We start from the raw sequence: 27,907 nt of genomic DNA, 5'->3' as shown, positions 1-27,907 counted from the left end.
GTTTACATGTATCAGGATACGTACGTAATATAAACAAGTATCAGTTCCAACAAACACAATTTAAGAAATGTGTTGAAGTTAAAGTGAATTGGTTTCTAATAGATTACTTGGACAAAACATTCATGCTTTGCGAATCTTATGATTCGTTCTATCCGAAATTATTTTACTGTAGTTTAGCAACTCGTTATGAAAAAAAAAAAAAAGAAAAACTTCTCACAACTTGTAGGTTTAGAATGGTATTGACTTAACTTTTTTCTTACATTTTAAAAATTATGGTCTGGAAACAAAGTAGGGAAGGCCGAATTACAGGAAACAAAATTTTTGTTGTTATTTGGCCTAAAGCTAAATGTTACATATTCTGTCTCAGCTTCATCTATTCCTGATACTTAAAATCCAGTTGTATAATGAGAAAAGTACAATAATTTAGATTTTAAAATTACATTTTACTCTTTAATTAAAAATAAATCCATCACCTTGGCAGAATGCTACGTAACACTCTATGCTGCGTTTGTAGCGCTGTGTATTTGTTTATTCCAATAAAATTCAAGAATGCTTTTTTGAAGTTCTTAATACATTTCTGCAGGATTTAAAAATATCCCTACCAGACACGGCCGAAGCTCGAGTAAAAATTAACCCGAGGTTTAAATACCAACAAGTTCTTAGGATCAGTCTTATATGTTGTATTTTTTCAGGTTTTTTTTTTTTTTTAATTTTCGCGCAAAGCTGTACGACGAATATCTGCGCTTGCCGTCCCTAATTAAGCAGTGTAAGACGAGAGGTAAAACAACTATCATCACCATTCACCGCCAAGTCATGGGCTACTCTTTTACCAACGAATAGTGGGATTGATTATGATTTTATAACTCCCTCACGGCTGAAACGGTTAGCATGTTTTTTCATTATGGATGTAAAATTAAATAATACAATACATTAGTTTCAAATTTTACCAAGGTCCGTACTTTGACAACCTCATCGTTAGCTTAAGCAGTGACTGACAAATAAATATGGCATTATAACTAGAAAATTCAATCATTGTATCAGAGAAAACAAAACAAGAAATCAATCTGATAGTCAGTGTAGATAATATACATTTTTTACGTGCATTAGAATACACTGTTTTGTCAGTTGGGTACCATCACTGTTAACAACATTTTTGGCCTTAATCCCAAAGATATCTCCAAAGGTTTTACTTGCTTAAAAGAGTTAGGTTATTCCTCAATACGTATTCTAAACCAGTGGTTCTTAACCTTCTTCAGTGTTTGCACCCCTTTCAAATCAGTAATCATTTCTCGCACCCCCTGGAAACTTAAATATAAAAAAAGCTAAAAATACAAAGTTGATGTAATCAAAAAATTTTTTTTAATCTTCATACATACAGCATACCTTTTTTCAAGACAAAAATTCAGGGTACATAATGAAAAATTAATTTCAATTTTGTTAATGATGTTTTTATTTAGCCTGTAATGCACAGTAAACTTAGTGACTTCGTTGCTGCTGTTTTTTCTCTATGATGGCATCAAATCTTGGCGTCTTTGTACTGAGTGCCACTCGCATGTCATGTTCAGAATTCAGCCGATTTCTGCATTTTGTTTGGATGTGAAGTAGACAAGAAAATCCTTGTTCACACAAGTAAGTAGTTGCAAATGGTACCAGCACTTCAAGAGCTTTCTTCGCTAATGCAGGGTATGCTTCCAGCTGACTATTGGTGAACTCCATTTGGATTTCACGATTGTGTCTAAGGTCGATGAGATCTTCCTTGATGCCGCTGACATCTTCCAAATTCTGCATGAAAGGATTCAGGATCCAGTTGTCATAGGTTTGCAGCTCTCCACACGAGAAGTAACCCTCAAATGAAGTACGCAGCATCTGCATATGTTCAACAACTTTTGCAACAAAGTCTGGATGCAGGGTAGAATTTTCTGTGACTGTCTCTTCCAGGCAGGGGGAAATTTGCCAAATTCCCCATCTTCACACGCTTTATCCACAAGACAAGGTTTTCTTTGAATGCAGCCAATTTCGCGCTTGCAGTCACAATGTTGAGTCCCCTTCCTTGCAGAGAGAGATTGAGTTCATTGAGAGCTAAAAACACATCAGCCAAATAGGCAAGCAAAAATATAGATTTGCTTTAATTATTCATGGGCATCCTCGCACCCCCTTCGGGCACCCCTGGTTAAGAACCCCTGTTCTAAACTAACAATGCAAAACAATCTATAAGAAAATCAAAATAATAAACAATAAATGTAATGACATTCAATGTACTAAATAGTATAACCAATATTGTAACTGAAAGAAACAATACATTGCCAAGGAGACACAGAAATATTAGCTATTTGCTTGAATTAGTCACTGAAGAAATGTTACTGATAAATCAATTTTCTTGAAATCATTTACTACTGGTGAAATCCTTAATATGATTAATGGAATGGTTATTTGTAAGAGCACAGGTTCTGAGGGCACACTGACCAAGTTTGCAACAATATCCATTGAGGTTTTAGCTTCAAGTCTGCATAATTTATATGGCAATTACTTAGTGATAGGATATTATCCAGATGTTTTAAAGGTAGTTGAAGTAATTCTTGTACTCAAATCGATTGTCCATATTCTGTATCTAGGTGTCTTGTTTGAAGAGATTTCTACTAAATTGGAATATTTCTTTAAAAGTTAATTATATCACAAATCCATATTAATTAAACTTTCATAAAAGTTTCTTTACTGTTCTTGCAGTGTGACAAGTTTATGGTTGTTTGTTTTTGAATTTTGCACAAAGCTACATGATGGCTATCTGCACTAACTGTCCCAAATTTAGCAGTGTAAGACTAGAGGGAAGGCAGCTAGTTATTATCACCCACTGCTAACTCTTGGGATACTCTTTTACCAACAGATAGTGGCAGAACATTATAACACCCCCACAGCTGAAAGGATGAGCAGGTTTATAATAAATTAGTAAAATTGTTTGATTCTGGTTAGGTGACTTACTTGTGTTATATTGTTAGAACTATAAAAGATATTTGCTAATTTACAAGACATACTACTAGGTAAGTTATATCATTGTGGTGCATGTGATTCTTATAGCAAAGCTACATCGGGCTATCTGTTGTGTTCAACAAGGGGAATTGAGCCCTTGATTTTAGCATTGTAAATCTGAAGACTTACCACTGTCTTATTGGAGTGCATCATTGTGGTATACAAGGTGTAGCTCTGGACATTTAAAATTTTAAACACTATCTAACTAAAAGTAAACAGTATACTTATATCAACATTTTTCCATTTGATAGTTTAAACATCAACTGTGTAGTTTCACAAGAATCTATCTTAGAGCCATTTTAATTTCTTATTAATAAATTATGGTTTATTTAACATTACACTGTTTTCTGATGATAGTAAAGTACAACCAGTAATAACTTGATGGATTTACAACTAATAATTAACACTTCACATATATAAATATACATTGGTAACTATTCATTCAATCAGTGTTAATACAACTACGTACATGATTAGTGGTGTAATATTAAACTTAATTTGTTGTGTTAAATATGAAAGATTACACATGGTTTATAGTGTACTTGCATATCCTTATGTAATCATGCAATTACAAGTTGATGGTGATGTAAATCCAGCTGGTACTTTTAATAATAAAGTTATAAAACATATGAGTTTTGGGCAAAGTCTCGAGGAAGAACTAATTAACACTAGCATTTCACTTCAATTATCGTGATTTAATGAAAAACTAGATGAAGGTCATTTGTTACAGATCCTTAATTTTGAAATATCAGACTAGAGAAGGTAGGTGGTTAACATCACCTACCAATTCTTTTACGAGGAAGTAGTGGGAATGATCATAACATTATAACACCTGTGTGGCTAAATGTAGACCGATAGAGAGAATATTTAGCCAAACTGTAACTTTCTGACTAGCATACTTCTCAAAACAGTTGTTTCAATGTAATTAGTAAGTAAATAATTACAAATGTACATTTTCTGTAGATTTAAACAAAGTTGTATGTTGGTTGACTTCACCAAATTACAGTACTTTTATCAAGTCATTGCTATATGTACCATTAATAATAACAAAAAATGAAATTTAACAAGAACAAACTTCCATATTACATTGATTTTTTTAAACACATATTCAGAACTTCCTAGATGAGCATCATTACAGATAAAAAATGAAACAAAAAGCCAAATTATGATATCTGTGATTTTTATTACTACTTATGCATTGGCATACTAATATCAAAGTCTTTTAAAATTAACAAGTTTTTTTTTAAAGCAAAGCCACATTGGGCTGTCTGCTGCATCCACTGAAGGGAATTGAATCACTGATTCTATCATTGTAAGTCCGAAGACTTATCACTGTCCCATCATTCGAAAAATTATAATTGAGGAATCTTTATCGTTAACGCACATTTGGTTTTAAGAAAAATGTTACATTCATTTTAAATAAAAATTCTCTAAACATATTTTAACTTTACTAGTTAGTTCTATTTATTGAAGTAATTTTCAATTTTCTTTTATTACTCATTCAATTATTATAAAACCTCACAAGATATTTTTGGACAGTGTATCTATTAAAATTAATATTTAAATCATGTATTTTAAAATTTTGTTTCTAAATTATCACTTTGGGCTGGTATGGCCAGGTGGTTAAGATGCTTGACTCATAAGCTGAAGGCTGGAATACTCATAACGCCAAACATGCTCGCCCTTTTAGCCATGGGGACTTTACAATGTGATGGTCAATCCCACAATTTGTTAGTAACAAAGTAGCCCAAGTGTTGGCACTGGATGATGATGACTTGCTGCCTTCCCTCTAGTCTGATAATGCTAAATTAGGGACTAGTGCAGATAGCCCTCGAATATCTTTGCATGAAATTCAAAACAAACCAAATTATCACTTTAAAAATTTTCATCTACTGAACCTATAAACAGTGCTGGTGTTTTACAATTTTTGTAACTTATCAACATTTACCTGTAAATTTGTAGTATAAAGGTTTTACAAAATTATATCTCATAATTTCTACTTTATTTCTTATCACTATCCTTTAATATATCAAGTGTTACCATTACTATTTGATCTGTACCCATCACTGGAATCAAAACCTGATTTTTTTTAGTATTGTAAGTGCAGAGAATTACTGCTGAGCCACTAGAGGGCCAACTATTTCCTTTACATTTTTTTTTTTTTTTAAAGAATAGGAATTAATTCAAATAATAGTGAATATTTCTTTGCTCATTAATAGATTGTATTGCAAGTTGATATAGTATTTTTCAATGTACAAGATGCACCCTGATTTTCAAGGCTATCGTCAGGGAAAAATATTTTTCACAGTTATTTGTTCGACATCGGCATAATCTTTTATTATTGTTTAGTATACTTCAAAAGTAGTGTCCATAATAAAATAAAATAAGGTTGTTTCATACATTTACATCAAAACATTGTTCATCCATTATGAAAACTTTCAAAATCTTGTGCATCACTGAAAGCAAGTTCTGAAAGTTCAATCTTACCAAAGTCACTACTTTCCTCAAACAGGATATGATCTTCTCTACCATCAAGAGAATTGCTAATGCCATCTTGGGGTGTACACTCTCCTCATATTTTGAACTTGTGTTAGCTGCTTGTATAGAGTTTTGTGCTCACAGTTACTGTTTCCAAATTTATATGTTTTTGAGTTCTTTAAGGATACGAGTCTAGTATTGTTGGTACAATATTTAATTTAAGTTAAAGGCCCCCTTAATGCAACAGTGTTCTACAGTAGTTTCCCATAATAACCCATTTTCTTTAACCTATGAGAGAAAGAAAACAAAACAAGGGAAGTTTAAAGGTTGATCTCTCTAGTTTCTAATCCTCACTGTACAAGATACTGTGTGCCTAGGAAGGCATACAATTTTTTACCTTCAGCATAGAGGATGCACGGGGGTTTTGAGACCCCCCTTTTTGGGAAAAAGGTGGGTCTTATACAATGAAAAATACGGTAATTCATTTTTAAATTTAACTGACAATATTTAAATTTTAATTTCATTTAGCCACATGTAGCAAATAATACAGAAACATAAACTGCAACAAGTTTTATTGCATTATTTCCATTTAATGACAACAAACCTAAATTCTGGACCCTTCTAAAATAAAATACCACTAGTAAACCTATGATAAATAAAAATCACAGCTAATATATATCCATTATACCTTTCAACAACAACAACAAAAAAACTTCATACTTACAACACAAATCTTGTATAGTTAAATATATACCCCATGTAAAATATCATAGATTAAGTCTCATTCTTAAACTAATTACACTGGTATGCTATTAATTTAGTCCTTTCAAAACAAATGGAACAAAATGGCCTGTCAACTACCCATGGAACACAAGATGTGATCTTATTTATTAATGACATAAATTACTTCCACTTTTAAACTTTTGTATTAGTTGTTTTTTTATGTACTTTAATACAATTTACTTACATTCAAGAGGTTTTATAATTATTGTAAGTGTGACTGAGGTTGTCTAACCATCCATCAAGATTTAAGTACGAAAGAGTTTGATTACTGCTGTATATACAGAACTACATTACGTAGAGTATATAATGCTTCAGATGCTTCTATTTCCTAAAGAAAGTTGCATTTAGGATGAGACAAGTTTTTCAGAGAAGAGAGGGTGGTTTTCAAATATTTATGCGTGCATTTTTCAATTCTGTTAAAATTATTTGGACTCTTACAGTTTTACCAAGCAACAACAAAAAATCAGTTTTTATAATAACATAAATTGCAATTATTTCTTTACTATAGAAGAAAAAGTTTATAGTTCTAGTGTTAATAATGAGACTGGCAAGCCACAATTCTCTCAGTTTTTGGTATGTTATAATGAAGCAGACACAGACTAAACAATTCAGTATTATTTGATCAAATACATTTGTTTATAATCAGTCTACAATTCTGCTGCTAATTACTAGAACTCATTACATAGTGATTTTGTGTAAGAACCTTAAATTTACGAGTTCAGATCACGACAAAAATTTTGGGTTTGTTCCTATTTTCAATTATTTCATCTTGAAATTGGCTTTTCACACTTACATAATGGCTATATCAAGATAAGTATTCTATACTCTAAACAACTGTTAGTGGCAAATCACTTTGTAGTAGATATTTGTTGGTTTTGAATGTACTGAAATATAAGCATAGCACGTGTGTCATAACTGTTGAGTGTAGTGTGTAGAAGTATTCCTATTTTTATACATGTGTTAAAACTGTAAGAAAAGGATAATGACAGGATCAAAGTGCAAAACAAAAAAGAAACAAATCATATTAACACTATGTACCTATAACAAAAAAGTTTTAGACAAGTGATAAAATATACATTAATAATAATAATAAATTGAAAAAACTTCTTGCCTTTCTTTGGATTTAAGTTAAACAAACAGCAAAGGCACTTAAATAATATGAAAAAATTACAGTAAATACAGCTAATTAAGTAACTCAGAGATGAAGCCATTACCCAAACATTAGTCTAATATCTGGCTTTTTCAGATAAAATCATAACTTTACAGCCAATCAAAAACATGCAGTGATTGCAAATACTGTATTTAATGGAACCTAATAAACTTCAAAATGTATATTATCAACTGTTTGTCATTTTAAGTGTTGAACTGGTTGTACAAAAAGGATTCCAGTATTTCAGTGTACAAAAACAACATTGAATATTTTCTAAGTGTGTGTTGTAGATTTATCATAAATCTATGATAGAATATTCAAACTGACAACTATTTTGAGGTAATTCTTCATCACGAAGCTTAATAAGCAATATACAAGTAATTTATCTGAGTAAGAACAAAGAACCATTATGTTTTTAAAGTATCATACAATTTTCACCATGTCAAACATGCAAGTTTTCTTCATTACCAATTCAAGTTGCCTCAAGACCTTAATAAGTAGTTGAATGTTTTACAATAAGTTTGAATGAGGAAAATGTAATAAATAACACCAAAAAATAGGGTTGTTGTAATAAATACAAAACCTGACCCCGAAGAACAAGCACAACAAAGGTCACCAAAACAAATGAAATGTACTTATATGTAACTGTCTTATACAAGTATCTATCCATCACCTCTATAGTTTACAATATCACTAACTTAGACTTAAACCCAACATTTAATATTGCATGCATGAAAGGAAACGAGTTAGAATCAACTAACTTGAGAGTAAATATACATCAGTAAATTAACCCAACATACAAGTAATCATGTTGAATTGCAGACAAATATTATCCCAGTATCTGATAAGTTAACACAAAAACGCTTTTCCTATGATAATTAAAAATGTTTGTAGTTATGGAATTCCCATGGTCCATAAGAGTTTCTTGTCTGTCTCCACAGTAATAACTTCTGACCCATCAAATGTATTTGATGTACTGAGAAGTCCACCAAACTGTAGTTTTTGATGTTCTGGGGAGAAATAAATTGTATATATAATATTACTTTTATAACTGTTATATTCTCACAAAAACAAGTTAACTACATGAAATGGTAAAATATTTTCTGGAAATTGTATTTCAATAACAAATTTGTCTCAGTTCTTTAAAATCAATAAAAAAGTTCTCAAAAGTCAGTTTGAGAAATATCATGATGACAAGTGAAAACAACCTTATCACAAAAGCAATAAAACCACAAATAATTATAATTTATATTTATTCTATCAAAACACTTATAACAGCTTTTCTATTACATACTGATATAGTTCTCTTACTACTGGCCACTGACATAGTTCTGTTGCAAATGGCCACATTCATTATATCAGAAATCCACTTAACTCCAACGAAACCTATGAAGCGAATTTGGAAGTGTCAAAATTCCCGAGAAAGTTTATTTTTTTGGAAACAAAAATTTGAAAGTAAACTGGCAAGAGATTAATGTATGTACATTAAAGAAAGTAAGTAAAATTGAATGATGAATTAGCAGACTACATACTTTAGGGCTTTTGTTATCATCTCAGGATCCCTGAAGTGGAGAGAATTTTATCTGGATCAGTTTAGGAGAGATAGACTAGAAGGAAGGCAGCTACTCAACATCACGACTCGGGCTACTTTTTACTAATGAAAAGTGGGATTGATTGTTGCTTTATTATGCTCCCACTGCTAAAAGGGTAAGCATATTTGGTAATTGGATTTGATTCTGTGGCCCAAAGATTGTGAGTTGAGTACCATAATCACCAGCCCACGACTTCAAAATAACTACCAGAAGTCTTTGAATCAAAAAGGGGATTAGTTTCCTGTAATGTTGGGTGTTTATGGAGATTATTATTATGTGTTATGGAATATCCATAGAGTTATTATAGCTAAAAAAAACGAAAAAAAAAGTATTTTTTTTTGCTTGTTTCATTTACACAAACACTGGTAATACTAATAATTCTTTCCACAGTTTTACTTGAATATCTTCAAAAATAAATTTTAATGACTTACGCAAGTTCCACTTGAGGCCAGTAGTGGTAACATTCTCACATGGTTCCCCTAGTGGTATAAGACCACAGTGAAGATGATGGATAGATGTAGGTACATGAATACTGTTTCGACCCTAATAGTTGAGTGATAAAATACAGTTCATTTGCTAAACTAAAATGAACACGTAATGCATTCATTTATATTCTAAAGACAAACAACTAAACTGGACATTTGTAATCTTTAAAATGCACAATCTAAACAGGAATTTTACTAAAGTAGAACAGCAAAGAAATATAAGTGGAAATTAGTTTTGGAGTAAAACATACTCATGTGTATTTTCAACAAGTGTTTTGAGTTGAATGTATACCAAAAGTAGGTCCATAAGGAATTCAATATGTAGGAATTATTATTATTACAATATTAATTTTTTATAATTTTCTACTATGAAACTTATTACGTGAATGTTTTAATAATAGTAAATAATAAAAATAAGGGTTCCAAAGAAACATGGAATAATTTTTATTAAGAATGTTTCAGTGCTTTTCTTAAGTTGCACTAACAAAACTATGACTACTGGTTTCTGCATAAATAATTTTTGTTCAGTTGTTTGTTGAATTTCACACAAAGCTATACGAGAGCTATCTGTGCTAAAATGGAAGACAGCTAGTCAGCATCTGTTATCACAAACTCTTGAACTACTCTTACCAACAATTAAGATTGGTCATCACACTATACTTCCTATACAGATGAAAGGACAACCATGTTCAGTGATGACCTTAAAACCTGATAATCACAGATTGCAAGTGTTCTAATCACCAAGGCTATGTTAAGCCTAAAATTGTTTTGTTTTTAAAATTCATCCAGGACACTGAGCTAATGAAATTTTATTAACCATAATAAATACCATGTGATACCAAACTGCAAAACTTAATGTAGCTAATATACAACATTTCTCTCACTAACATTGGAAAAGGCAACAATACTTTACAATTCCATTGTTAACCAGCTGATACTATGCACAATATTAATTCTTACCATCCAAATTAAGTAGATTAGAGCAATAGGTAGTTCAGTTTGAAATTCTAGGTTTTGTTTTGCACAAATAAGCATGTCCTAATTTATATCAATAGCACAAGTACACCTAATTTGATTCAACCAGGATAAAGCACTCTCAGCTTAGAAAAATATTTTTTAAAAATTTTACTCACCATAGTGCATCTACTGGTATTGGCAAAACTACAAATGCATTAGTTCCTAAAATTAAAATGTACAGAACTTTAATTTACAGACGAGAAAATTAAATCTTATTTCGCCACGTATGACAGTGGCAAGAATGGTTGGACTGTGAATCTGAGGATTTATGGTTTGTAACTCATTGCCATAAAAACATACTTTGAATGAGCTGCCTTCCTACCAATCTATCAGTTCAAAATGACTATGTACAGGTAAGCCTTTATGTAGCTGTGTGCAAAAATTATTAATTAAATTTTATATTGTAAATAAAAGCTTCTCAATTCTACTCTGTAATAACATTGTTTCAGATTGTAGACTATTGATCATATAATGTAAGTAATACAAAAACCCTGCAATTATCTAGCATGTGCTATATGTGACAGCCAAAATGTTTCATAAAAAAGTAAATTACCTCATCAAGCAGCCAGGTTAGAGAATCACCAGAAAACAGAAATACTGGAAGACAAGCGATATCTTTAGCTAAATACAAAGTGTTCAGGTTAGCCAGTATATGATCCATACGTCCACTGTTACGGCAGACAACAATAAAAGAGCTGACCTAGAAAAAAACAGAATCCAAGTAGTTTTAAATTGTTTGTTTATATACAATAGAAACCAAAAATAAGTAAAACCATGTAAAGTTTGGTCACGTATGAAACAACATACAAATGAGATTCATTCTAGATAATTTGAAAGGAAACAATTGGATATAGTCAATTGTACATGGAAACAGATATTCTGCTGCACGAATAACATAAGAAAATTCAAGCATGTTAAGCTACTGAAAATAGTAATTAATAATTATACCTTAAAATACTACCAATACTGTACAGAAGACTATTTCCATGAATGATAGGATTCAGTTTAGAAGGAGAATTAATTTAAAAACTTGAGTATAAAATAAAGGAAAAAAAGTTAGACTATAGTGGCATAAATACAAGTTGTGCAAGGTATTACTTTTATACATATAATTATTACAGTGACAAGGAAAACACTAAACAAACTGAGAATATTATAATGCTGACAGCATGACGTCAAAAAGTCACATCTGGAACTACATCTTATTTAATTCTTGATGACGAGAAACCTACTTGAAATAAAAATGTATCTCAAAACAGCCAGTATGGATATTAACACTTTTACTGATAAGGAGAGAACAATGTTTTGACCTTCCTAGGTCATCTTCAGGTTAAGAGAGTTTGAATGGGACCGTTAATGGACACAAAGATACAGCTTGTTTAGTTTGGGTTTTTTTTTTAAATTTTGGACAACGTACTTGAGGGTTATCTGCGCTAGCTATCCCTAATTTAGCAGTGTAAGACTAGAGGAAGGCAGCTAGTCATCACAGCCCACCATCAACTCTTGGGTTACTCTTGTCAACAAATAGTGGGATAGACTTTCACGTTATAATGACCCCACGGCTGATAGTGCAAACATGTTTGGTGTGATGGGGATTCAAGCCCACAACCCTCGGATAACGAGTCAAATGCCTTAACCACCTAGCCATGCTAGGCCTCTTATTTAGTGAACTAAAAACAGATATTAGCCATGATTGAAGGTTTTAAAGTGATTATAACTTCTAAAAATAGATGACAGTTTAGTATTCTATTGTAAATCTGACTTGCACATAAAGTAAATAAATAGGCTTCTTAAACCACATATGTAAAAAGGCTGTTGATCAATTGTAACCTTAGTTGTTACTGTTAATCACATACACAGAATCCAGAAATACCAAAACATCCTTCTGTAAAAGCTTCAGTATTAGTTACAAAATATACCTCGTAACTCAAAACTTGTGCAGTTCAATTTCTTTTGGTGTTTACATTCCTAAATTTGCTATCAAAAACAATTTTTCTTGCATAGATATTTAACACAAGTTGTCGGTTGAAACAAATACAAAATATATTGATTGATAACACTGCACAAGAAAGTTGCCCATCACGTACCGCTTCATCGAAATCTTCAGTTTTGCTACAATGGAAAATGATATCAGGGCAACTGGAATCCGTCAATGCTTGCCCATTACTGTTGGACACTGCAACGTGATGCACCGGACATTGAATACAAACGAAAATCAGGAGCAAAACACTTAATTATGTTGGACTTAATAGCGTATTAGAAACATAAACGCAATTAAATACGTTATTGCTGGTAAACAGTTAACTGTCTATTTCTCAGAGTTCCTACATGATGAAGCAAAACCAAAACTATATTTGTGCATACCCACCAGGCACCTGTCACAATCAGCAAACACTTTTCAGGAAGCAAAACTTTTCAGAGAAATTGTTGTGCAGTGTTATTTATTCAGTCATTCAAAATGTCCCTATTGCAAGTTGTAACTATTCTGTTATCTTTGTCTGAATTTGGTCTATACATACTTGGAAAACTTCAAATGTTCCAATTTGGATTTGAGCAGATTAGATGTATTGTATGAATAAAACTTTGATGTTATGTATTACTAGCACCTTTGCATAAGCATTACTGACTTTATTTAAACTAAAGATTTTATCATATTACAAATGTTTGATTTATAAGTGATGTTGTACAATGAAGACCTGTGATGGTGTATCACAAGGCCAAAACACAAACCCGTGTTATTAACAGGGGTGATAATTGTGCAATTTGTTTACTTTCTGTAACATTTTAAGTGAATGTGTTCTATTGGATCCTTAGTTCACAACCAAATTTCAAGACTATCCATTAAGAAATACGAGAGACATAAAATCTCCAATTGTGATTAATTTCTTCACACTAAAAGTACAAAACAGTTTCATAGAAAAAAAACCCTCAATTAATAAAGATATATTTTTTTTAAAGTGGTAAAACTGATAGGTTATTACAACCTACAGCTTAGAGTCAGATTTGGTCTAAATATAAGCCACACACAAAGTTACTCAACAAAAACAAATTTTAACAAAAATTTACCACACCTAAGTAAAAAGTCACATGAGCTACCAGTCTGAAATTTTTACTGTGGATTTACCTAAGAGTAAAACTGGACAGTTTCTTTGTCATTCAGACAAGAGAGAGATGATTTAGAGCAACGAAACTATTGGGTGAAAGGACATGCAGATAAATAAGTGTTGGTTATGCCAAGCAGACTAGATTTAGCAGTTTCTAGCTCAAGTTTTCAAAATAATCAGACAGATGGAAGGTTATTATTAATTCCAAACTTTTAAGTATAAACACGTTAAATTTTATTTACTACTCTTAAATAAAGAGTACTTAGCATCACGTGATATTAGTTAAAGCAAACAATGTAAATAATGATGCTGGTGATGACAAACTGTTTATCTAGAGTTCATGGTATTACTGAAGGAATCTATTAATGCTATTTTAAAGAAAAACTACAACCATATATGTTAAATAATCTGGTTGGTACTGTAAAGTACAAGTCTGTTCCAAACAATAGGGTCATGGTTCTAAAAGCTAATGTTAGTTACTATTGAGTATCAGTTTCTTAATTACTGCAATTTGTTGGTCTGTAGTGACAAAAATCATGACACACAATCAAAAACAACTCAGGTGTGAAAAAAGGGTGTGGCCAAAAAACAACTGAATGTGCAACTAAAAGGAACGAAGTGAACATTGGTGGCCAAATATTCATACATTATTTAGTTATCGTGTTCTACCAACCAATGTGACCCAAGTTAAAAACAACTCGGTAATTATTATAATACATGGCCTGATACTAGTTTTAAGTCTAGTTTAATATGTTACTTTATTATAAATTCTTACCAATAGTTTGTTCTTAGTTAACTGTATAATTAATTATAAAGCTTACATGTGTAGATTTTGATACATAACATGCAGTATCTACAGTTTTTACATACTCAGTATTCTTTTTTACAATTTACTTTTTCATGTAAAGTGGTTTCAAACTACAAACTTAGGCTGAGTTTGCATCTTTATTAGAAGTTTACCAGCTACTGATTGTCTACCATTTGTTTGTAATAAAAATATAATTGTTTTTTTTAAGTTTAGACAAAATGAATGTACAACTTCATTATATAAATATTTAGGCTGATTATTATTATTTAAAGTTTGTTTGTTTTTGAGCTGAAAAGCACACTTAACACATAAGACCTAGTTTGGGTTGACTGTGGAAATTTTCTTTGATTCTACAAGCTTCTAAAAACCAATGGCATTTTCTTTCATGCCAGATAAGAAATTAGACAATTTTTAAAATTACATCTACCAGCTCCATCTCTGGCATAAACCAACTTACACAAACTTTTTTCTGCTGTAAGTATGTTGTCGATACTCTGAGGGATTTGGTGAAGTCAGTCTCATCTTGGTCAGGGGTATGAATGACTTGACTGCCCTAATGATAATAAATAAAAATAATTAATCATATTTCTTAAATATTATTAAAATAGATGGAACTATGATTTTTGTTATTAAGGTTTAACATTGTATATGGAGATTTATATTCAACACCTGAAAGCTGCTCACTAGACTGGAAAGTGGTAAATATATTTTTAATATTATTTTAATTTTTAAGGTTTAACATTGTATATGGAGATTTATATTCAACACCTGAAAGCTGCTCATTAGACTGGAAAGTGGTAAATATATTTTTAATATTATTTTATTTTATTTTTTTTTAATATAAAGAAGGTTAAAATCCTCAAACTAAAAAATTTGTAGATGGCAGAATGTACATAAAGCAGAAAAGAATACTTTGACAGAATACAATAAGGGAATGGCAGAGAAAATTTTGTTTAGTGCTACTGTAAATATCTGTAATAAATGTAGAAAAGCACTGTTTTGCCCATAAGAATTTATTGTAACTATATTATATGACAGTTATAACCTACAAAGTCATTCACTGGTAATGACAACAGCACACTGAAAAATTTAATGAACTTGAAAAAGAACAAACAAACTTGGAAGTCATACCAATTTGTTTAAAAATTAAAAACGAAAAAATGTGTCAAAGTTGGTCATTTTTTATTTTGTATAAAAGAAAATACGAGATAAGTTTTGAATTTTTTTTGTATATTTCAGTTGAATTTTCAGTATAACTGAAAAGTATATAGTTATATTTTAAAGAATTGAAAAATTTTCAATATTATAGATTTTTGTTTTAAATAATGCCATGTAATATGACATTGGAAAGATACTGATGAATAATAATATTAAAACAAACACACTAATACCTGAACAGAGATATGAGGGGCATTGATCTACAATACACAATGCCACCTAAACTCAATCACATAGATTAGAAAATTACCATTCGTGTTATCTATGAAATACCAGGATCTACTGATTTAAAATTAAGTAGAAATAGAGAACAGTTCAAAACATATGTTCTAAGAACTGTAGGTTAATGGAGCATAACTGTTACCTGTATTAGCATACATGTTTATAGTGAACATAGAAATATACTATAATCTATGATGCTGACACCACGGATAGTTCTGCTCCCCCACTGATGCCTAATCTATTACTCTTGCTTTGTATTTATTATTTTTTTGTGAAAAACCACCTTCCCACATCTGGTTGCAGACAGCAAAAGGTAGGCACGATATGGGAACATGGTGGGCTACAGCACCCACATTTGTTTTTTTCTTTTCTTTTTTTAAGCATACAATCTGGCAAATTTGAGGTTAAACTGAACAAACAGTGTATCCCCATTGCAATTTAGGTCTTACTTCTGTTAGTATATCCATAAACCAGGGGACATTACATAATGACCCACCTTATAATTACACCTTACATCCCCCCTTCATTTTAGGTGGGGGGTATGGTGCATATAATCATTTCCCTCTTCAGTTCGGTCTATTGAATTGTTTTATTGCATCACAGGCCTACAAATTGTATGTTTGTTCTTGTGATTCTTGTGTTCTTACCAATCGAATTACATAATTAGGCCTAGATGTAGGCTTTTTCAGTAACGAAATGTACATCTTTAATATAGGCGTGCTTCTAAGCTTTTGATCTAGCGATAGTTCGTATCAGTCAGTAGGCCTAAGTATACATGCAAGTATCGTGGCAACAAGATTACTCTGTGACTGCATGTTTACAGCTTTCAGGTTCACGTAATCAGATATTACCAATTTGCAAATTGAACAGTCCAGATAAGTGGTTGCAAAAAAATCCCTCCCCTTCAATCGGTGTAAAAAATCTATGCCCATGTTTGTGCCCTGGTGTTGGATGTTTGTATTGTGGCCGCATTTTTTTTTTTTTTTAATGTATGGCAACTTCTCTTTACATAACTTGTGGAATAAAGTTAATAATTTCAGTGTTCAAATTTTAGAAGAGAAAAAGGACAGACAAGTCCTACCTCTACATGCCTTTTTTTTGTAGAACTCTAGCACTGGAAGCTCAACTGAATCAAAGTCTCCTGTTATTAGATGTGGTACATAATTCTCCTGGTGATTTCCAGTTATGTTGTAGATATATTTTGTTCCTCCATCAACAGCTACTCACAAAGTAGCTGTAAAAATTACGAATAACACTTTTAAATTCTCTTTACGAGCTGAGATCGTGCCAACTATTCACAAATGACCAAGTTATTAGGAAGTTTTAATGAATACTTGGCAGGAAAACGTTTGCAACTTATTGTAGATTTGCACATGAAAAATATATGTGAATAAAGGATTAAATTAATTTCTTAAGCTGATTAAACCTTAAGACTTTTGTGATTATTGGTTATTAAATATTAAAGAAAGGTTCAATGCATTATAATTATTATAGATTTTCATTTTCTTAAATACTGAACTGATCATATTCTGGTGAGCTCTACAAAAATAAGATTAAATTTATTAACTTATAAATTGCTTTTAGATGTTTACTTTTATAGGAAACTTACATTTCTTCATAGGTTCTTAGTAATTTAAAAAAGTTGCAAGTCAAAGTACTCTTCTCCACTGACTGAAAGAGATTATATTAATCTTAAAATTATTTCATGGACTTCTGGTTTTATTCGGAGACAAAACTGAGGTGCTTATACCACTTGTAGCAAAAAGTAATAAGATGTTACATTAAAGAGGTGGGTGAGAAATTTCATAAATGTAAATACATTGTATTTTATCACCCGTACTCTCACGAGTCAACTTAAGATTTATTAGCAAAAATTAAACAAGCAAAGCATTTGGCCAGTGCTAATTAAAAAGTGTAATTCATACTTGCCTCTGATCAAAGTAAGCTACTTACACAGATCAGAACTAAAAATCAATCCAGTTACGAGCATAGCTGCTTAAGTATATATTCAAGATTATAATGCATTATTTGGATGCAATTACTGTTAATAACATCAATCACTATAATATCTAACACAGTTGTAGGTTTAATGTGCTTTTAAGAAGTTGACAAGTATATGCAAGACTATATGGAGTCAGTAAAAGGTTACACCGAGTCATAAGTAATATTAATATTACAAAAATAAATATGCAAGAGTTAGTTTTTGAATTTCACATAAAGCTAAACGAGAGCTATATGCACTAGCTGTCCCTAATTTAGCTACTTTTTTTACCAATAAATAGTAGGATTGACAATAACATTATAATGCCCACATAACTGAAAGGGCTGGTGTGATGGGGATTCGAACCCGCGACCCCCAGATTACGAGTCGAATGCCTTAACCCACCTGGCCATGGAAGAGTTAATTATTAATGTCCAACGAAAATGAAGTCATTTTGTGATTAACTTGTACTCTTGATTTGAATTTAAAGTATCTGAACCCATATAAAAAGTTAACTGAATTGAAGGTATCATAGCTAAAACATTTAAGCTGTCAATCTTAAGTTATGTGTATATATTATATGCCACATACAGCCCCTGGATACATGTCAGTATATAATTGTGTGTATATATTATAAGTCATATTTAGCCCCTGGATGCATGTCAGTATATAATTATGTGTATATATTATAAGTCATATATAGCCCCTGGATACATGTCACTATATAATTATGTGTATATATTATAAGTCATATATAGCCCCTGGATGCATGTCAGTATATAATTATGTGTATATATTATAAGTCATATATAGCCCCTGGATGCATGTCAGTATATAATTATGTGTATATATTATAAGTCATATATAGCCCCTGGATGCATGTCAGTATATAATTATGTGTATATATTATAAGTCATATATAGCCCCTGGATACATGTCAGTATATAATTGTGTATATATTATAAGTCATATATAGCCCCTGGATACATGTCAGTATATAATTATGTGTATATATTATAAGTCATATATAGCCCCTGGATACATGTCAGTATATAATTGTGTATATATTATAAGTCATATTTTGCCCCTGGATACATGTCAGTATATAATTGTGTATATATTATAAGTCATATTTTGCCCCTGGATGCATGTCAGTATATAATTATGTGTATATATTATAAGTCATATATAGCCCCTGGATGCATGTCAGTATATGATTATGTGTATATATTACAAGTCATATATAGCCCCTGGATGCATGTCAGTATATAATTATGTGTATATATTATAAGTCATATCTAGCCCCTGGATACATGTCAGTATATCATTATGTGTATATATTACAAGTCATATATAGCCCCTGGATGCATGTCAGTATATAATTGTGTATATATTATAAGTCATATTTTGCCCCTGGATGCATGTCAGTATATAATTATGTGTATATATTATAAGTCATATATAGCCCCTGGATGCATGTCAGTATATGATTATGTGTATATATTACAAGTCATATATAGCCCCTGGATACATGTCAGTATATAATTATGTGTATATATTATAAGTCATATATAGCCCCTGGATACATGTCAGTATATAATTATGTGTATATATTACAAGTCATATATAGCCCCTGGATGCATGTCAGTATATAATTATGTGTATATATTATAAGTCATATATAGCCCCTGGATGCATGTCAGTGTATAATTATGTGTATATATTACAAGTCATATTTTGCACCTGGATGCATGTCAGTATATAATTATGTGTATATATTATAAGTCATATATAGCCCCTGGATACATGTCAGTATATAATTGTGTATATATTATAAGTCATATTTTGCCCCTGGATACATGTCAGTATATAATTGTGTATATATTATAAGTCATATTTTGCCCCTGGATACATGTCAGTATATAATTATGTGTATATATTATAAGTCATATATAGCCCCTGGATGCATGTCAGTATATAATTGTTCTCTCTAAACACTTGTTCTTACCACTTTTCCAAATTTTCATTACTTTCTCTTTAACTTGCTCATCAAATGGCTGATTCAGCAAAATGATGGTATATTTGTTCCCTGCAACAAAACAATCACACAACTTCTAATAATGTTCAGTTAAGGTAAAAATGATTTACAATAGATTGAAACTTTTATAAAATGGTTATAGTTACGTAACAGAGGGCTTTTGTATTGACAAAAACTACAGACATACCTTTTCCCAGTAAGAAGTCCTACAAGTTCTTTCAGTTATTTATTATTATTTATTTTTTTGGCCAAGTTCTTAATGTAAATCAGAAATGACTGAACTTTTAACAATCAGAGATCAAGTCTGTTAGTCTGCTCAACTTTATAGCAACAAGGAAACTAAATCCCAACCTGGCATTGACAAACTGGTATATTATCACACAATTTATGCAACTAAAGTTAACTATTTAATTCTCAATATAACTTGAAATTTCTTGGAATATTTAAGAAAATTTGAAGAATATTATGATTTTATACTGCAAAATGATAAAAACCCTAGAACCCAAGAGCTTTCAAAACACTTGGGTCATTGAGTTTGTTCCATTTTCTATTGAGATTTCTTGGATCTATGTGATTTTCCAATATTGTGAACATTTTAAACTAGTAATTGAGAACAAAAGCTACCTAACATTTAATAAGTTGGCCACATGTTTCCTATCTTTGCTTTACGAATTCACATAAATTCAAAATATACTTGTACCTATATTATTAATTTTGTGCACAAGCAAGCTTCTAACTAAAAAAAATAAGTAAAAACTAATTTTGAAACACTTTATTTTTTATTATATTACGTATCTGGACAACAATAGGCTTAAAGTATTTGATAGGTTATCAACAAGCTGAAGAATCTGCTAGATACAAGTGTAAATTTAAAATAACAACAATGTGCACTCCAAGACTGACAAACTATGAAACTGCAAGAGCACCATGTTTGATCTTTAAATTTAAATATAAAAAATTAAACAGATACTTGTAACTCCTATATTAACATTGCACACAAGTGGTCTATTAATTTCCTGGGATCAAAAATTAGTTGTAGCTTGTTGGCAAAAAGCCAGCGAGTTCTATCGTTTAGCACGTAACCATCCAAGAGCACCGTCATTTTTTATTTTTTTCTAATAGTTAATAAAGCACATGCTAGTGTGAATATTCAAACCAGTTTAAATAATGGTCAAAAGTCAACTTCAAGTACAGAATTTATAGGGAACAATTACACTAGGATAATGAAACAAGCCTGTTTTCAATAGCTTGTTTTACTTTTTTTCATACATTTTCAAAAGCATTGCTCAACTATAAAACAGCAAGTAAAAACAGTGTATTCAAGTGGTGTTTCAGTTTTTTTTTTAGTTTTGAATATTTTTTCAATAGTAAATATGAATATTACAAGTACAGATTTAACTGATAGTAGCATGTATGAAAAAATTCAACACTCCTTGGAAAGTAGCTGGCTAGTTTTATCTTTTGAATAATTTTTTTCTTTAACCTAGGTGGCACTTTTCCAAGATTTTTTTTTAAGAGAATTGGCAAACATCTGTGAGTATAGAAGAAAGAGAAAAGTTAATTCCAAAGGGATATATACCAGTACAATGGATGAAGAAAAACAACAAGTGAGGAACATGGGCTCACACTTTTTTATATGCAAAAACGGCTCGTTTGGGCTGAGAAAACACTTATACATAGAAGAGTGAACAACGTTTCGACCAAACGAGCCGTTTTTGCATATAAATTTTCTCAACAAGTGGTTTTCTCGTCATCACTGATTATGGGCTCACACTCTTACCACGACAGACTGTTTTTCAGTTTTCACCCCTATTCATATTTTTAAATTACCACACACACACTCATTCCATGCTAATAACTTCAAAGATCTTAAACCCCTATTTCTACAATCTAATGTAAAACATTTCACAGATATCAATTGCATCTTTTAGAAAATAAAAAAAATATATCCTTCCACCCAATACTTGGGTGAAATACTTTCTTCAATGAACTTGAAATACTACCTGAATTTTCACTTAGTATCTTCATAGGTTGCCACTCTTTTGAAATACGAGGTTTACAGTTGGAATTCATAATGACCTGTGAATATATTGTGTTAAATGTTACCCAAAACAATAAAGATGTTTAATTGGTTTACTGATTAGGTCAATGAAATTAACACATTTAGGAGTTATACTACTCACAGGAACAGCCTAGTCATAGGACTTTAATTTTAGAGAAAGCAATAGAATTAATCTTTTTTTTTTTTTTTACTTAATGTTACAAAGGGTTACATTACTTACCATACATAAGATACTCCTAGAGAAGATATTTTAATAATGTCTTCTGTAATACTCATAAGATAAGAATAAGATACTTAAATTCTATATAAAACTGAAATAAGGCCTTATTTTAAGTTCCGAGCAGGTTAGGTTGTCTTACTTTAAAGTTTACCAACATATCAGAGCTCAGAAACGGGCTATTAGATTGGTAACTAGTTCAGAGACCAATCAAAGGAATGATCCAGTTACAACCTTTACCACAGTATTGTAGTACACACTTGGATATCAACATAAACAAGTGAAAATTGTTAACACAATTCAGACACAATGTTAGTTACACTATTTATCTACATTAAATAATTATTATTTCTAATTTAATGTCATGCTTTTTTATATTGATTTTATACACAATTAGCTTAATATATGGATAAAGGATAATCTGAGCCTTCTGGGCTGGCAAAACTTTCCAAGATGCTATTTACATAACAGCCAAAAATACTGTTAACAGTGAACATATCATTATAAATAATATACTTTGAATATCATATAATTCACTGCTACTAATACTATATTATATATATATATAGCTGAAATTAATTGTGCTTAACTTGCGTAGTGGAATGAAAAGGCTGGAAATGTCATAGTTAAGACAATATTATGTCTCTGATAAGGGGTTGGCCTATTGAAGAGTTTTCATCAGACATCATACAAGTTGCCACACTGAAGATATTTATGACAAGACTGAATGAGTGTTTTAGACATCATTGTTAGACATAAGAAGATGGGGCTTTTATAAGTAGTTTGGATGTGATATGTAGGACAATGAGGAGTTTAGAAAAAAAACATTCAGAACATAAATTAAATAATAATTTTAAAGATAAGTCTGTCAGATTTGGATATTATTAATAAAAACTGAAATAAAGTAAAGAAGTGTGTAATAACACATTAACCACACCAATCTGCTCTATCCAATACCAACAAGGCCTTATAACTTGCCCCGTAGCAGGGCTCACAAAACCAGCTACGGTATGACACACAGTAGTGGTTTAAATGCTATTTATATTATTATTAGAAAGTTGTTAAACAAATGTTATAGTGTGAACGAGTTCAAGTGGTAAAGTTTAATTTTTATGAATTTTGTGTATCTTATGGGTCATTTAATTTAATCAGCATTAAACTAGTATTACTATTAGTAGTAGTATTAATTACTATTGTTAGTAGTGCTTGCATAATGATTAACATCATATCAATTTTTTACAAAAGTTTACTGTTTATTTTAAGTTTAATTAACTGTACTCATAATTAAAAAGAACTATTCAACTACTGACCCAACAAGTGTAAGTTTTTTAAATTTCGTTTTTTCATAAGTAGATACGCAATCACTGTGCCAACGGAATAAATCTGCATCACAATTTCTACGAATTTTAATAAGAGAAACAACTAGTATCAACCACCTACCGTTTCTAATGCTAAGCTTACAACTAATATTAACACAAATAAATGCACCTAAAATTACAATAAAGTTCATGATAAACAGCATATTTATAACCCTAGTGTAAATAGGAAATATCTTTATATACCTACCTCAGAATATAAATAGTCTATTAATTTTAATAACAATTTCAAAATAACACCCACCAAAAATCACATGCACCACCAGTGCAACACAACCCTGTAGAACCCACAGATATAAAACTTTATGTTACTTATGCGCCATCTCACTTTATGCGCATCAGAAAATAATAAACATCTCATATAAAATGCTGATTTTACTACCCTATACAATACAGTGAAACCACATTCGATTATAAGTTATTTATTTATCCTGCTACATGTATTACAATCCTCAGATCGTGCTCACTTTAAACATCTTATATATAAGTATTAATGTATTCGTCATTTCTAGGTTATGTTGTTTTACTGACTTTTAGTAACAACAAGGTTATACGAATTGTAAGTTGGACAAGTTTACCCTTGTTTACTTACGCTGGCTGGTTATAACTTATAATACTTTTGAATATAAGACAAATGAAAAAAACAGACTCCTCTCTGTTATGTAGGAGTAATGATTTTATTTGGTATTTTAATTCGCCTCTTTTGGACCCTAATTCTTTTCTAGAATGTTAATTTATATTTTGTTTTACCTCTATCAAGCATGGTATAGTCTAGATGGATCCTTTGGAACGAACCTGAATACTCATAGTTGTTTTCGCAACACAGGACAAATATTCCAATGAAGCCCTTGTAAAGCCATTAGCTTTTAAACGTTACATGAGTTTTGTATAGCCACGAAATTCATGATTCGGACTTTATGAAGTTTTTGTTGATATTCAAGGTGGTTTCTCGACAATAAGAACCATTTAATTTTACTCATCGATTCCCTGCAGCTAAACTGACGTGAGAAACCAGTAAACTCTTTGTCAGGTATCAAGTAGTCCTCTATACGATGCACGGAAACAGAATATATTCAATTTCTTATATCCGTTTTTCGGAAATTGAAACATAATTTAGAAGAGCCATCCTTTTTTTTTTTTTTACATCTTTTGTTGTTCACACTATATTTTTTTCATAAATGTCAACTGCATCACTAGGATAAGTGGATTTTAAATTCTATATAGGTATTCTGTAAAAACCAAGCTTTTGAAATTTTATGTAACTTTTGTGATTTCTATATTCACTTAACTTAAACAAAAATCAACTAATAAAACATTCCTAACATGAAGATGACCTAGGAAGGTCGAAACGTTGGTCTCTTCTTATCAGCAAAAGTGTTAATACCCATACCAGCCGTTCTGAGATATATTTTTAATGAGCTATTTGCGGTTACAATAGAATGCAACAACGCATCATTCTCTTGTTTTCTTGATCTAAAGTTATTATCACTTTTTAAATTTCATCCATATGAATTATTATTTTACTTTATTCTTTGAAAGGCTGAATAGTATTACTTTAAAGAAATGCTAAGTATGATATCAAGGTGAACGTGAAATGCCCAAGTTTTGAATCATCCAACTGTCGATAGGTTTTTATACAAAGTTTAATATTTCAGTGTAAATTCGGAACGCAATTTAGTAAATTAATGAATAGAATTCTTATATTACAATATTTCATTATTATCTTGTATTGTAATGCAAGTACTTACATGTCTTTTATCATTGGTTTGATTCCAACATTCCATCTCAAAAACTGTCAGTTCAGTATCGTTGCTAGTGCCAGTGATAATTAATTAATTTTGAGAATACATAAATCAGGCATATCACATGTTTTATACCTTCTTATTTAAGAGAAAAATCTTCAAAAGTGTGAATATATATGAGAATATATTGTTTTAACACAGACTGTTGGTTAAGGAAGTAGTTAACTTTCTTTCATTCTAATTATCTATTGCATTGGGTCATTCACCTAGGGTATCACGTGCACTGTCTTGTGGCAAAGATTTCTATAAATAAGAACAGAATATGTGAACGTAAATAGTGATCTTTTTTCTCTCTGATGAGACAGGTGATTTCTTAAGATTATAACCTCTCTTATTTTTCGATGGGAATGATCAACAGTTTATTTTATTTTTTGCTTTAGAACAAAACCACATTGGGCTATTTGATGTGTCTACCACGGGAAATCAAACCCTGAAGTTTAGAGTTGGAAGCCTGTAAATTTACCATTGTTCAAACAGGATGCATATCCAACAATTATGTGGTTAGTGCAAGTGGTCTGGAAAAGAATTTTTTCGCGTATATAATGATATATCTTCTCAGTCTGGTATAAATTCTACTTCTACCTTTCATTCGAGATTTCTGAAAGATACAGAAAATATGCTGCATTTCGTTCACGGATTGAAATTGTCCAAATATTCTGAAGAGAAACAAGTCCAACTGAGAATAAATCAAGAGTTAAGAATTTTTGATGATTGGTAAATATTCAGAAAGCTGTTATAAATTAGTGAATACCTAAGCGTCGTTACTTTAACATTGTTTAAATTTGTGGTATTTAAGAAATGTTGTGACTATTTCAGAAATTTTCGAAAGATTAAACACGAAGCAAAACAAAAACAACTTGGGGGCTAATGATAATTAATAGATGCTGAGAAAATTTGTAAACCAGAATGTGATAAACATCATAAACAAAATATGGTTCTTAGCTAGTAGACACCATGGAAGAACAGTATTCTAACAAACAGTTTGAAAAATACTTCCTTATCTTTCGGACGGGTAAATATATTCAATTACTACAGTTGCCTTATTATAATTTCCATAAAAAAGTCTTAGTTAACTTGTTGATTTTGTTCAGTTTTAATTAAGTAAAAGCATCTTGTTCGCATAATTATATTAGAATAGTTTGTTTGTTTTTGAATTTTGCGCAAAGCTACACGAGGGATATCTGCTCTAATCGTCCATAATTTAGCAGTGTAAGACTAGAGAGAAGGCAGCTATTCGTTGGTAAAAGAGTAGCTCAAGAGTTGACGGTGAGTGGTGATGACTAGTTGCCTTCCCTCTAGTTTTACACTGCTAAATTAGGGACGGCTAGAGCAGATAGTCCTCGTGTAGCTTTGCGTGAAATTCAAAAAAACTAAACTTCTCTCTTTTGCAAAGCCAGTTCCATTAGCTTTTAAAAGTCACACGAGTTTTGTATATCCCCAAAATTCATGATTTTTAATTTATGGAGTCTTTGTTGGTATCCAAGGTGGTCTCTCGACAATAAGAATCATTCAGTTTTACTCATCAATTCTATACAGCATGTGTTTTTTCATTTTATTACGTTTAAATAATAGACTAAATATAACGGAATTAGGACTGTTGATGTTGGAAATAATAAACTTTGATTAATTTACCTAGTGTAATATTCTTTTGTTTGTTTGTTGATGTCGTTAGACCTGACTTAATTTGTTGGACAATAATTATTGTACCTGTGGTGTTTGTGCAGCTATTCTTCACAACATACAGGATACTGCTGTGAGGATGGACTATTTTCTGCAAGCTAAGGAATACATCTGGAACCAGCTTTATAGACGGATTTTACAGCTAACTAACCATCAGACTCACTGGATTAGCTGAAGAAAGTTTTCTGAATGAATGGTGGAGTCACTCATCACAACTCCTTCCAAATATTTAATCCGGGTATTCACTGAATTTATAGACTCTGAGTCGGTCACTTGGAATAAACATGTTTACTGTTTGGTATGTAATCATTTTACATTAAGATGTCAATATATTTAGATTTTGTTAACAGTTTTCTAGTTACGATATAGCTATTTGCAAGGTAGTCCCAGAAATTTGTTGACTTCAGATTTTTGTTTTCCTGTACAAAAATAATATTTTGCTTAAATTACGTTAGTATAGTATACCGATATAGAGATAACCTAAGTATCTTAAATAGGACAAACCTTGCGAGATATTATTGAGTTTTCAGCTGTAAATATCCTTATTAGCAAGGATATTCAAATGATGGGATAGTGTATTCCAAATCAATGTAGTTTTCTAGCGCGTTAATTTTTGACATCATGTACGTTTCGAAAAGGTTATTTAAAACTAGCTTCACCAATTTTGAAGTTAGTTTTTGAGATATTTGTATTTAACTTAATTTTGATCAGTTTTTATGACCTTACAAGGTTTTAGTTTTTGAAAAATATTTATAATCCCCACGTTTCGAAAATCAAGGTTAAAGGTACTATGTACTGAAGTAATTTATTACAAAAATGCATTATTATTTGCTGACACGGAGACTAAACAGCATGGAGTCGTTATTTCAA

At 31.0% G+C, this 27,907-nt stretch overlaps 1 protein-coding gene and 1 long non-coding RNA gene across 6 annotated transcripts; one reads left to right on the top strand and one right to left on the bottom strand.

Annotated features, from left to right (window-relative positions):
- Positions 1 to 763: 763 nt before the first annotated feature.
- Positions 764 to 27,335, top strand: LOC143224827 (uncharacterized). The gene is made up of 3 exons (XR_013013461.1): positions 764 to 882; positions 15,175 to 15,238; positions 25,738 to 27,335. It is a non-coding gene; the product is annotated as an uncharacterized LOC143224827 (long non-coding RNA).
- Positions 6,058 to 23,891, bottom strand: LOC143224826 (thiamine pyrophosphokinase 1-like). 5 transcript variants are annotated; one of them, XM_076453168.1, is made up of 8 exons: positions 23,800 to 23,891; positions 21,904 to 21,979; positions 19,871 to 19,951; positions 16,963 to 17,115; positions 14,899 to 14,994; positions 11,083 to 11,229; positions 9,459 to 9,570; positions 6,058 to 8,445 (listed from the first exon to the last, which is right to left on the bottom strand). In XM_076453168.1, exons 6-8 carry the CDS (start codon positions 11,188 to 11,190, stop codon positions 8,330 to 8,332), a joined length of 336 nt encoding a protein of 111 aa, XP_076309283.1. In that variant the 5' UTR covers positions 11,191 to 11,229; positions 14,899 to 14,994; positions 16,963 to 17,115; positions 19,871 to 19,951; positions 21,904 to 21,979; positions 23,800 to 23,891; the 3' UTR covers positions 6,058 to 8,329. The 5 variants fall into 5 exon arrangements, with proteins under 5 accessions (XP_076309283.1, XP_076309285.1, XP_076309284.1 ...); XM_076453170.1 differs by having other exon boundaries at positions 16,973 to 17,115; XM_076453169.1 differs by having other exon boundaries at positions 23,746 to 23,869.
- Positions 27,336 to 27,907: the final 572 nt, after the last annotated feature.

This window comes from Tachypleus tridentatus, chromosome 9 (assembly GCF_004210375.1).
Source record: "Tachypleus tridentatus isolate NWPU-2018 chromosome 9, ASM421037v1, whole genome shotgun sequence".
NCBI classification, from domain to species: Eukaryota; Metazoa; Arthropoda; class Merostomata; order Xiphosura; family Limulidae; genus Tachypleus; species Tachypleus tridentatus.
Note: the sequence above shows the minus strand (reverse complement) of the source record. Positions and strands in the feature narration are given on the sequence as shown.